Raw genomic sequence first — 13,247 nt, forward strand, 5'->3', positions numbered from 1 at the left:
TTGTGTGAGAAATTATTTTTCTTTACATAGTCTGGCTAAGATGTACTTGATTGCTATAATAAAATCAGTGTGAATTCTCTATATGTCCCCTGGTGTCACAATTTGGCCTAAGGCTGTGCTTAGAGGAGGGTACAAAACCAGGGTCAGATAACCCAATCAGGTTCCTCAGTGCACGGTTAGGGCAGTTAAAAGGTGTCTGATCTCCTCAACCAGCACAATTACACTACACATGCCTGTACCTATGGCAGCGCCCATGAAAAACCCATGTTTGCCTATGGCTGAGCTTTCTAAAGGGCCCTTTCTAAGTAACTTTCGGAGTAATGTTTCGCCACGTGACCCTACGCTGAAACAGAGGCACTGTGCGAGCCGCCGGAGACGAAGCTGCTGAACTGCTGAGAGGTAAGCGGTGGCAGGCGGGATGTATGTATATGTGTAAATATGTTTGTATATATGTGTATATATATATATGGGAGCATACATGTGTAATTGTGTGTGTGAGCATTGATATGTAATTGTGTGTGAGCATGGATGTGTAATTGTGTGTGTGTGTGTGTAATTGTGTATGTGAGAATGGATGTGTAATTGTGTGTGTGTGAGCATTGATACGTAATTGTGTGTGAGCATGGATGTGTAATTGTGTGTGTGTGTGTAATTGTGTATGTGAGAATGGATGTGTAATTGTGTGTGTGAGCATTGATATGTAATTGTGTGTGAGCATGGATGTGTAATTGTGTGTGTGTGTGTGTAATTGTGTATGTGAGAATGGATGTGTAATTGTGTGTGTAATTGTGTATGTGAGAATGGATGTGTAATTGTGTGTGTAATTGTGTATGTGAGAATGGATGTGTAATTGTGTGTGTGTGAGCATTGATACGTAATTGTGTGTGAGCATGGATGTGTAATTGTGTGTGTGTGTGTAATTGTGTATGTGAGAATGGATGTGTAATTGTGTGTGTGAGCATTGATATGTAATTGTGTGTGAGCATGGATGTGTAATTGTGTGTGTGTGTGTGTAATTGTGTATGTGAGAATGGATGTGTAATTGTGTGTGTAATTGTGTATGTGAGAATGGATGTGTAATTGTGTGTGTAATTGTGTATGTGAGAATGGATGTGTAATTGTGTGTGTGTGTGTGTGTGTGTAATTGTGTATGTGAGAATGGATGTGTAATTGTGTATGTGAGAATGGATGTGTAATTTGTGTGTGTGTGTGTAATTGTGTATGTGAGAATGGATGTGTAATTGTGTGTGTAATTGTGTATGTGAGAATGGATGTGTAATTTGTGTGTGTGTGTGTAATTGTGTATGTGAGAATGGATGTGTAATTGTGTGTGTAATTGTGTATGTGAGAATGGATGTGTAATTGTGTGTGTGTTCCAAGGGTGTCACCATCTTAGTTTTCTGTTCCTTGAGTCTTTATGATAATTTACCCACATTAGTATATTTGTTAAGTTACTACCCAACTGTAGTGAAAGCTGGCTAGTTCAAGCTACCTTTGTAGGGGTTAGATAATAAAAAAAGTACATTTTGCTACAGATTTCATCTACAACTTGGTAAAATAGTGCGTCTTAAAAAAAGAGATTAATGACATAGGAATGGTTTGTTTTCTTGGGTAATATCATACAGTGGATATAAAAAGTCCACACACCCCTGTTAAAATGCCAGGCCCATGAAGACCACTCCTCACTAGTTGAGCAATTATATATATTTTGAAGTATTTACCTTGATGAATGGAGGGAAATAAGATTTTTTTAACTAAGAGCCATAGTGTATTAGGGATCTACTGAATGCAGCAGCAGCTAGGATATTGGTTTACTACAGTCTCTCTCTCTCTCTCTCTCTCTCTCTCTCTATTTTCTCTCTCTTTCCTGTCTTTTTTCTCTTTTCATTCTTTTCTCTCTTTCTCTTCTCTCTCTTCCTTCTTTCTCCTCCTCTCTCTCTCTCTCTCTCTCTCGCTTCTCTCTTTCTCCTCTCTCTCGCTCTCTCTCTCTCTCTCTGTCATTACCAATTTGATATCTTTTTAGTACCTTAGTGAGTTTTAATTTTTTCCCATTATTCTTCAACTCATTTCAGCTTACTACTCATCAATGCTTGTTTGGTAGAGTTAATTATACAGCCATTTAACTCAAGCCTGTCTAAATACAGCGTGTAAACATTACATACTTATAGATGACTGTTCATGGTTAAGATATCTCTTATTCGTTTTAAATCTTGTAAAATATTTGCTTGTAGCTCAAAGCACATACTCGACATAAAACAAAACAGACATTTTGTAAATGAAATAACTGGATACAGTATTTTTATTTTATTTTATTACTTTTTCTTGTCTTTGGGCAGCAGACCGAGCCAAAACTTATCTGGATTAAGAAAAAATGGTGAGTGTGTCATTTAGTTTCTTGTACTTTTCATTTCATCAGATCCAGGCAGTGGTGCGTGTTTGTTTGATTTAATGTTGTATTATCTGAAAGTATCCCCATGTTCATATTGATCATTAACATAAAATAAAATTTTTGTATAATAAATGAATAAAAGAGGATGTACTACCTTGTCGGCAAACTGTGTTCAGTGACTCCTTCCCATATATGCACCTAGTCTGTTTGATCTAAATGGCTTTGTCACACAATCTTGGGTATCACTGAAGACCTTTAAAGGCTTTCTGTACAATATTTTCCTGGTTTCCAATAGATGTGGATGAAAGGGATCAACGTTAGTAAATGCAAAGTTATGCACTTTAAATGAAGAGCATGACTTTGGTGGCTTAATCTGCAAGAACACTCAATGCTGATGCTGCAAGCATGCAGAATTTCGTTTAACGAATTATACTTAATGTAAGAGTAAACAGAAAGCACAAAGTTAAAGAAATGGATGAAAGAGATAGCACATGATAGCTAACCATTTTACTCTGGAAAGGGTCACCCATGATAAAATTTCATCTGGATACAATACAATGTCAGCCATATCCTAGCATACCCCGGCGTGTTGTCAGGATGCCCGGGGGCAGAGCTTGGGAGGTAGAATGTCACAATTCTGCACATGCGCGGGATGCCTTCTCTGATGGTAGAGCCTTCTCAGAGGTAGAGCTTGGTGGGACTATGGGATAGAGTGGCAAAATCAGGACTGTCCTGCGCAATGCGGTAATAGCTTCTATAAGCTATTCCGCCTTGAAGCAGAGATTTTGCCTCTGCAAAATTTATATCCATGTAAAAAACCATGTGAGTAAATATTCATTATTCTATTTATATACAGAATCACTGTTCTGATTCACACAGCACTCTCTGTATCCTCTATATTGTTTATGATCCAGATTTTGTCTTTATCAGTAGATCTGCTGTAGGCTCTTTTTCTTCACAAGCTGCTCCAAACATTTTACAGTATAGGCTACTAGCTTCTGGCCTGGAAACCATCTGCTCCATTTGCACTGATGCTGGACTGATTTCCATCTACCAGACCCTTGTTTTGCTTTGAAAAAAAACCAAATAGAAAAAAACAACTTTTTGGGCTGAAGCTTCATAAAGTAGATTTACCTTCAATCATCATTTATTAAATCTCCATCCATTAAAAACCATAGCTTGCTGGAGCTGCGTGCATTAAGCCTGATTATAAAGGCTGTAGCATGGGGGATGGGAAAGCAGCAGCCTTTACCCATGTGTTGCTCAGTTTTACTTGTGCTTCATGGTTTATTCCCTCCGAGCCATGAGTACAAGAGCTCGTACATTCTGGGACTTTTATATCTCAACATAGATATGATGTCTGCGTTCCAAGGCTTGCTTTCTTATTTCTGTCCAGCCGAGCTGTAGGTTTCGAACTGCTTCTTAGACTCTATGAATGAAAATAAAGCTCCACGTAAGGGCCTGGTGCTGCTAGAGTATTCATGGAGGGGAAAGGGCAAGTGGGCAAGAGAGCTGGAGGAGGTAGAGGAGGGAAGTTCACTGGTTCCTTAAGAAGGATGAGTGGTTCCTTCAAACGCACATCTCTAAAGGGCTCATCCTCAGGATCACAAAAGGTAGGTTGTGCACTTTGACATCAATTGATACTGATTATCTATTTTTATTTGTATCTACATTGTTTGTCTTATGTCTTATGGTTTATTGAATGGTAATTACTCAGTTTTCTCTTTTGCTACAGAGTGCTTTGTTTAATAAAAAATATAAGGAAATCAAAATCCTTGTTGCTCTCTGCAAAGTACCCTGCATAGTACTCTAAACCAAACTTTACATCAGTCAAACACTTAGCCAGACAACTTATGATGCCATGATTTCTTATATAGCTTATACAGCCCCACTCACTGACAACCACACACCATGTGAAACCAATCAAGCCTTCAAACTATATCTTAGAATCCTCCTCAGGGGTGTAAAATGACAAAACAAATGATGAGACCTTAAATCGTAAGGAGCATTTGTGTTACAGAGTTGCAGGTGTCCGTTATTCTAGCTGTACCTCAAATACTGTGATGTTTTATTTCTTCTAACCCTACAGTAAGCGATAAACAGATTTTCACTGGTAGCAAGAGAGTACTCTATTTGCACATAGATTCAGGGCCAACATTATTGCATGGGCTTCAAATCTCATATATAAATGATATAGAAGGGGCGTAAGACAAGTTACTGTAAACTGTTACACCATGGCCTGTACTTGTACACAAGCTTTTTTCATATGCGGCAAAGTGTGTTGCGGGTTGTGGATAGGATTTTCCCTGTCACTCTGTTGCACAATGCTGATCATCCTATTCAGTAGGCAAAGTAAAATATGGCCAAGGTGGACTTTGTTTGACCTTGGAGACACTATCTCAAAGATGGAGGGCTGGGAAAGGTCTCTATTCTATGTGTTTATCTGATTTTATGACTAGTTGAGTTACCAAACTGAGAACATAGGAAAATTGGGTTTACCTTTAGTCGAGTAACGTGGGGAAGATTTTAGTGTGTTGTCCATTGAACCTGTTGTTGGCCAAGGTTGAGAAGGAACCAACTAGTTTCCATCACTGTACTAAGCAAGAAAGGAAGAAAGAACTTCATACAATATCTTAAGGTGATTGCAAACCCCTGTTATCCCTATTTCAGAATGTGCAGTAAGCAAAATGACTGGGCCTCAGCACATAAATTGGAACAATTAGGGTTATTTATAAATGTTCGTCTGCACACTACATATAAATGTATGCGAAAATAATGCATGCAGTTTTAAAATCATAATCATAATGTGTTCCCAGTTTATACTTTTTGATCGGTTTTGATGCCTCTACTGAAGAACATTGACTTGTTGCCTTGAATTGTAGAGTTGAACAATATTCACATATAAAGGCACTGTTGGGCTTTGTTCTTCCACTTTTGGCACTGCATCCAGACCCAGCTTAGTCTACTCTTCTAGCAAAAATAAATAATCTATAGGCACCAAATGTACAGATGACTTTTTATTAGGCAACATACACACAGGGAATATTTCATGTCTGATTATAGATCTAATTTTGGTGATTTTTTTTTACCTAGTTTAGCACATATTATATAAATATGATCATCTGCCATGCCTGCCTGAAGAGTGGTGTTCCAGGGTAAATAAAACAACAAACAGTAAGAACAACAAGAGCTAAATTGGTTAAAATAGGAGTCACTGAAGCATACTGGAAAATGATCAATTAGCAGAAAACTATACAGGGTCTTTAGGCAAAATTATATCAGAATTATATAGCCATATTAATTAGTTTTTATACAGGAGAGTCTGCAGATATGAAAACGCAATGTATAAAAGTACATTGATGGGAATACTGCAGTCAGAAGAATTCACCATAAGAAGAAAACATAAGCCCTTGGCTACCATGTTCAAAGAGAGTTCTTATCTTTACTGACCAGGGGTAAGCATAGGCTTACTAAGACCTACTTTTTTCAATGGGCAGTGACGCAAATGATGTCTGCTTCACTAATGAGCGCCTTTACCTTTAAAAGATTAGTGTTTCTTAACTTGTCTTTTTTTTATCCAAGGCCCACCCAAGGGGAGTTCTTAACACTCAAGGTTAACATAGGACTGAAATTAGAGTTTGATTATCTGTGTAATGGGAAAAGTTCACTTGTAGATGGTCTTACATGCCTGATTACAGTGTTTCATTCAGATGCGGGAACTTCAGTTTATGTATTTCAGGTATATTCACATAAAAATGACTTGTTTTAAACAGGTACTAAGGGGCCCCCATAAATCCTTTGGGCCCTAGTAGCGAATAATGGTATGAAATGTACGGCACAGATTAATGACTCCTTATGGTCCACTAAGTAGCTATAGACAAGATGTTGTATAACCTGTTATTTTCCGAGCAAGGTTGCAAGTGGCTCAGAAAGACTTTATCTGGCTGTTATGCAAAATGTTGTTGTGTGCTTAGAGATAGCATGAAAAAGACAGCTTCCTGGCCAAATTAATCTCTGATAATGGCTCAGCAAAAGAGGTAACAGCTGGTGTGGATTAATATAACTTAATATCAGCTTTCATGTGATTAATAAATACATAGAAAAACCTTTACCTAGCAAAATAGCGAGTGTTTGCCCAGTGCCCCCAATGTATCTGACTTTTGGGATTCATTTTATAGCTTGTATAAGCCTCACAGGTATTGTTTTTTGATAAAAACAAAACAAAACATTGTTTGTTTTTTTCTTAGCACTAATGGATTCTGTTTAGGGATACAATGTTACATTATACATATTTGTGACATTGAAGGAGAGGGCAGCTTTGTCAACTAGAGCTCACAGTTGGAACCTAACCGAAAGGGTAAATAATCCTAATTATAATGACCGCTGCCCAAAGACTCAACAGTGAATACATATCTCAACTTTCTAAATAGCCCAAAAAAACCTTGCCTAACATGTTAATGTCCGGTACCTGAATGATGAATTATAACTGTGTGTATATAATATATATATATATATATAACTGGAGGTATAAGCAATGTCAGAAACCATCTTTAGTTTGTAGTAAAGAGATTACCCAAATGTCACATAGTGTGGGTGCAGCAAGGTGCTCGGCCTGGAGGGTCTCTTGTTGGTTGCAAGTGTGTTCCTGAATGCTCAAGGAATATAGTGGAACTCGTGTCTTCATAACTTCTTGTCATTATCAGTATTTACCTGGCTCAAGTATAAAATCCTCTCCCAGTGGGCTCAGAAGGTGCTGAGGTGTTCTGCTGCCTACACAGCTGGTGTTCTTCATCCATTGCACTGACATCATGCTATCATTCTTGGTCTAATTACTGATTACCACTCTCATTTGATGCTTTGGACTATGATTATCTGGTGTGACCTCAGTCAGTTTCTGATTTGCCCTTTTGAATTTTAATTGTGCTTGATTGCCCTCTGATACAATGATGTGACGTCCACTTTCTCCTGACTACCCATTTCGATTCAGCTTGTCAGTCATCTGATCTCCTAGTATGACCTCAGTCTGTTCCTGACTATTCTGCTGATATCCCCTATGGACAATGATCATCTGTCAGTTGGCTTCACCATGTTCCTGGTATCCACTAACTGCTGACACTAAGGCTGGTGCAGCCCTCAAAATATCCCAAGGGGTCATCCGGGCCGGAATGGCGTTGGCCAGCCAAACCTGGCACTTTAACTCCAGTGGCCATTTGATGGCATCTGGGTAGTGTGCAGCCACGTATATCCAGCTCATGACTGCACACTGCAGCATTTGCATTTGCCCTGTGTGCTAGATGGATAGGTTGGGCCTGGAGGTCATAAGCACAGAAATACAGGCAAGAGTATTGCACAAAGAGTAGCTAAATTCACTTGTCCTACGGTTTTGAAGTGAAGAAGAATAGACCTGTTTTTATAGACCTGTCGGTGGTTGGTCTGCCATTAAATGGCGATCAAAGTCCCAATAATTTACAACCACTTTAACATCCATCAGGTAAAACAGTTAATAAGGAGTTTAACACTTTGATATATGTTACACAATCCTCTGCTACAATTACGCAAGCTAAATGAAAGCTATATTTACTACATTTGCTGGTATTAAAATAGGTAATTCTGTGATAAATTAGATTAAACCAATGGAAAGCTTGAATTTCTATGATTCAGAGAGAAAGAGACATATAAGCCTTGCTTAGCAGGGCCTTTGCGGATTACAAATTTCCCACTTGCCAACTAAAGTGATGGATTTTACCGTGCACTTCAGCTTGTGAATTTTCTCCAAAATCTGCTCAAATCCATTGCTTATATGTTAACAATCTTGGGGTTCCCCATTCTGAGGATTATCAGCAATGCGACTAGCTTTCAGAAAAAATAATCAGTTTATGAAACATACAGTATACTATGTTATATATTAATCGGTAAATTCACTGTTTTCACCCACTTTAATTTCATGTAGAAAATTCTAAAAGAGCCAAAGGAGTCTCTTAAATATTTGTTCCCAGAATAGCACTCATAGAAACATAAATATAGGTAAATTAATCAATAAATTCATTCCACATGCAATTGCACATAAGAGTAGTCAGTAGTAGAGTAGTCAGCATCAGTGTGAGTCCCCACCAGGAAACTGATTATTAGAGAAACTAATTTCATAACAATAAATATACCCAATTTCAGTAAATAAATATTCCTAAATATAATAAATACATACATAAATACTTCAAATAAATACAAATACCAAAATAGCACTCTTCATATACAAAATATTTTCACATATAACTTAGTATAAACTAATCAAAGCAGCATTGTCCCAAATTGTTGTCCAATAAAGATCAAAGTTTATAGCAACATATTAATTTCAAAGATGAAACCAAGTTGACATGCCATAGGATTAACTTCATTTAACTACTTTGTAGATTCCATGGAATAACAATTTCCTCAAATATTGGTGGTATAATTCCCCAACTGAAAACACCCATTGTAATATACAGTCTTCAGGGCTTTGAATATCCCCCACATCAAAGTTATGTTGTTTGAAAAAACTATCAATAGCCGAAATTCCAACACTATGTGGTTAAAGTTCCAGCAAAAAAAATGCAAAAAAATTATGTTATGGGCCAGATTCATGTCCCAGTCATCCAATCACGATTACAAAGAACCCGCAATTCTTCCAGCACCCATCCAAATGGGATGTGAGAAACTAGCAATTGTTATTACAGCAGTATCTATTTGGGCTTTATTAATTCTTTAATTTAATGTGATGGTTATAATTTTTTTTAGCTGTGCTTAGAGAAAATTTGCCTCCTTAACATGTCTCCAAAGCTCTTCTCCTTTTCCCAAAATGTGGAGTGTGTTGGTCCTCAGAAGGAGCCAAAGGGCTACCAGTAGTTCTTGAGCTACCATTTCGTATAACAGTAAGCATCATTAGTCAGACTCCAATAATATCAAGCATATTGATGCAAGAATGGAGTAATATGTGTGGGACTGAAGAGATAAGAATCTTACACTCCGGGAATCACTTGGTAATCTTTCCTTGTAGAACGCAACGTAGAATTTTCAAAAAGCTGACACTTCCGTAATACAGTTTTCACAGTCTGAGTTTATTTGTGGCAGATTAAAATGTAATTGTATGTCTATTTTAAATGATTTTTTAGAATTTCTTAACATTAACAGACATCAAACCTCACAAGTTGGCTATAACGTTGTTCTTAAAGATAATAAAATAGACATGTCACACTGTCTGTATTGCTATATAATCAACATAATGATTTTTCATTTTAATAAGCAGTTAAATGGTGTGCAGATGGCTGTGGATTCCAAACCTTTATTCTAATCCTTGCGAAGAGAGAATGAACCCTTACTTTAATAAACAAAACACTAATGTCTTTCAAAGATTCAATTAAAAAGTACAATTTATTTGAAGCATTAGAGCAGATTCAGATGATTTCATGGAAAGGAGCGGCTTAGTTAATTGGCAGGCATGAACAGTAACAAGATATTTGAGGTAGTGTTTGAGATTATAAAATATGTACATTTTGCATGCCACAGACACTTTCTTCTAGAGATTTTCAGATTGTGAGATTTGGTCTCTAATCTTTCTGTGGCATCCAGCCATAACTACTACTGTGGTCCATGTGTCTTTCATTCCAGTCCCCAAAACAGGCCAGGACTGGCTATCTGGCACACCGTGGAAAGGGGAAATGCAGATCGAGTTGTGCGGTGTGCAGCTGCTGGTTGTATGGCTTGATCACTGGGTGATTGAAGCATTGCATAACTTCACCCCGGTTCTGGTTAGCTGGTTCTTCATCCAGCTTCTTTCTGCTATATATTCCTGAAGCCTATCTGAGCACTGCTAGTACTTTGGTTACGACACTGGATGTAGTGTTAGAGAAAGTGATAAATATTGGAAATATCCAGATGTAGGCCTATTAATTAAAATCCAAAACAGATATGCTTTAGTGTTGTATTCCAGAGCCATCTTTGATGTTAATGGGGTCCTGGACAAACCTTTGATGGTGGTTCCTCATGTGGTGAGTCAGTTTACATCCCTAGAGTCAACCATTAATCCACGGCTGGTGGATGCATGTACACAACGGCATTTCTGAAGAAGTATCAGAAGTGATTTACATAAATAACGGACAGTCCAAGCCAGTTAATTCTCTTTCATAAAAACTGCCAATATTAAAGCATTGCATTAAAAAAATTCATACTCTACATATACTAACAACATAGTTGAGTAGACAGAATCCATTACAGGTATAAGACCTATACCTGTGCCATTATGCCAGCAAAATCACAGACAGGTGTATAAATAAAAAGCTATACCTGGATGCTTCTTGTTCTCTGATTTATTATGATATAGCTATATTTATGATACATTATTTTAATCACAAAGTTATGAGCATTTTTATTTATTTTATTAATAATATTCACAAAAAATAAATTTACATTAAAAAAAATAAATCTCATCTATTCACCTATAGATACTTACTCTCTAGCTGACACTCATCTTCACTTATCGCATGCCTACTGAGTGTCCCTGTTTATGAGACACAGTCTCTCTTTTTTTCCACTAGCTCAGGATAGTTTGAAGGAGAGTTAAAAAATGTCGAGGGCTAAAAATGCATTTGCTTTCTTTTGGCAAGGGTTTTGGCCAGGATCAGTTCCTGCATCTATATGTGTAAAATTATATAATTGATATGTGGCTGAATCCCCATACATATATACCGACTGAGCAATTTCCTAAACTGTAGTAACTTACTCGTCAGTGGTTCAAAGTGAAGAATAATGGCACAAAATGCTTCAGTGCACGTCAATTGAGGACTTTATTTCAATGTGGTTCCTTCTATGTGATCGTAAGATATAAAACAACACAGTGATACATAACATACAGTACATTTAGTATGTGTGAAGCAAGGCTATACAATATCACACCTCCTAGCATTTCAAAATGTGAAAGAAGGACACTTTTTTTCTTTTTTTAAATCGCTCTCGCAGAACTCACCAATACAAGCAATTGCACTTTACAATGTTGCGCTTGCATCGTCACTTAAAACACGCTTCATTTTTGTCAGCACAGTCATGCATATTAAAAGTAACCAACACATTCAACTAAATTCCCATGAGGCTCAGCCAGACATACTACTTCCATGATGCTGACTGAGCATCATGGGAAGTGCAGTTAACAATAGATAAAGCTGTAGAGGTTAGCTGTGAACTACAATTCCCATGATTCTCAGCCAGCCAGGTGTCCACCATAACGCTGGCTAATGTTAGCCTCCCACCCAGGACCCTTACGCACTGCCTTAACACACACCTGTCCATAAACACACACATATACACATACACTGCCCTTACATATACACGTACACTGCCCATACACACACCTGCTTATAAACACACATATACACATACACTGCCCTTACACACGACTGCGTTTACAAACATCTGCCCATAAACACACATATACACATACACTGCCCTTACATACACACATATATTTGCATGATTTTGAGGCTGACATATTTAGCTTATACCTACAATATATGTGGTGGGGGCAGCATTTCATCCTTGGACCCAGGAGGCATAATATCTTGGGACAGTAAGTTGGCATCATGCAGGGGCAGCCTTATTCAAGTCAAAGAAAACCTGCGCGCAGTGATCAGTATGCTTATTTCAGTTAATTTAAAAATTAATATGAAAAATATTGCATTATGAAACATAACTGCATTATGTTCAACATTTATTTTTTCCATATCTTAAGGAAGAACAGGGTAGTTGCAGCCGCAGCACAAGGGTTTCATCTGAGAAGCTACCATAGACCTGTTAAATCTAAACATCCTGTTAAATCTAAATATATTATTATACAGTACGGTGCAAACGTTTTACGCAGTGTGAAAAAATGCTTTAAAAATGGACATGTTAAATCAAATATTCATCTGATTTAGATTTTTCTTCTGTTTATTCACTTTGCATTTTGTTAAATGATAAAATATTTTTTCACACCTAAAAAAGGTGTTTGTTGGTTTCTCAGATGGAACACTTCTGCTTCTACCACTGCCCTTTTGTTCCTTAAGATATGAGAAAAGAAGGGTTAAACATAATGATTATTCTTTAAATTGTTCCATTTATCCCTCATCAGAATTATATATGCCTTGCCAAAATATACTGTATCTGCCAAGCTGTGAGATGTATGCAACTGTGTGTATGCATGTACTATATGTGTGTCAGTTTGTATGTATATATATATATATATATATATGTGTGAATGCATGCAAGTGAGTGTGAGTATCTGCTTGTGAGTGTGTTATGTTTTTTTATGGAAGATGAAAATAACACTACCCTTCACCAGGGGTAGGCACCAACATGCAGTATTGTCACCTTGAGGTCTGCAACTTGGTTTCATACAGAAAATTGGGTACTCAAGCCCAAGATTTGCTGGTGTGTTTGGGATCATTGTCCTGTTTTCATGACCAAATTTTGGCCAAGCTTTAGCTGTCAGACAGATGTCCTCACATTTGACACCTAGAATACTTTGGTATACAGAGGAATTCATGGTCGGCTCAATGACTGCAAGGTTCCCTGGTCCTGTGGCTTCAAAACAAGCCCAAATCATCACCTCTCCTCCACCGTGCTTGACAGTTGGTATGAGATGTTTGTGCTGAAATGCTGCATTTGGTTTCACCAAGTGTGGCAATGTGCACTATGGCCAAACATCTCCACTTTCGTCTCATCTGTCCAAAGGACATCGTTCCACAAGTCTTGTAGTTTGTTCAGATGCAACTTTGCAGACTTAAGCAGTGCTGCCGTGTTCTTTTTAGAGAGAAGAGGCTTTTTCCTGGCAACACTTCCAAACAAACCATACTTG

General features: G+C 37.6%; 1 protein-coding gene across 1 annotated transcript in view; it reads left to right on the plus strand.

Moving 5' to 3' along the window:
- The first annotated feature begins 3,870 nt into the window (after positions 1–3,870).
- The window catches only part of LOC149297755 (transient receptor potential cation channel subfamily M member 1-like), a 52,229-nt gene continuing 42,852 nt past the window's right edge, over positions 3,871–13,247 (plus strand). Inside the window, exon 1 of the mRNA XM_089488341.1 lies at positions 3,871–4,002. Within this exon, the coding sequence (XP_089344467.1) occupies positions 3,871–4,002 (132 nt within the window). The remainder of the gene's footprint in view (positions 4,003–13,247) is intronic.

Source organism: Sceloporus occidentalis, unplaced genomic scaffold (genome assembly GCF_023333645.1).
Source record: "Sceloporus occidentalis isolate IW3139 unplaced genomic scaffold, rSceOcc1.0.p SCAF_37, whole genome shotgun sequence".
Taxonomy (NCBI): domain Eukaryota; kingdom Metazoa; phylum Chordata; class Lepidosauria; order Squamata; family Phrynosomatidae; genus Sceloporus; species Sceloporus occidentalis.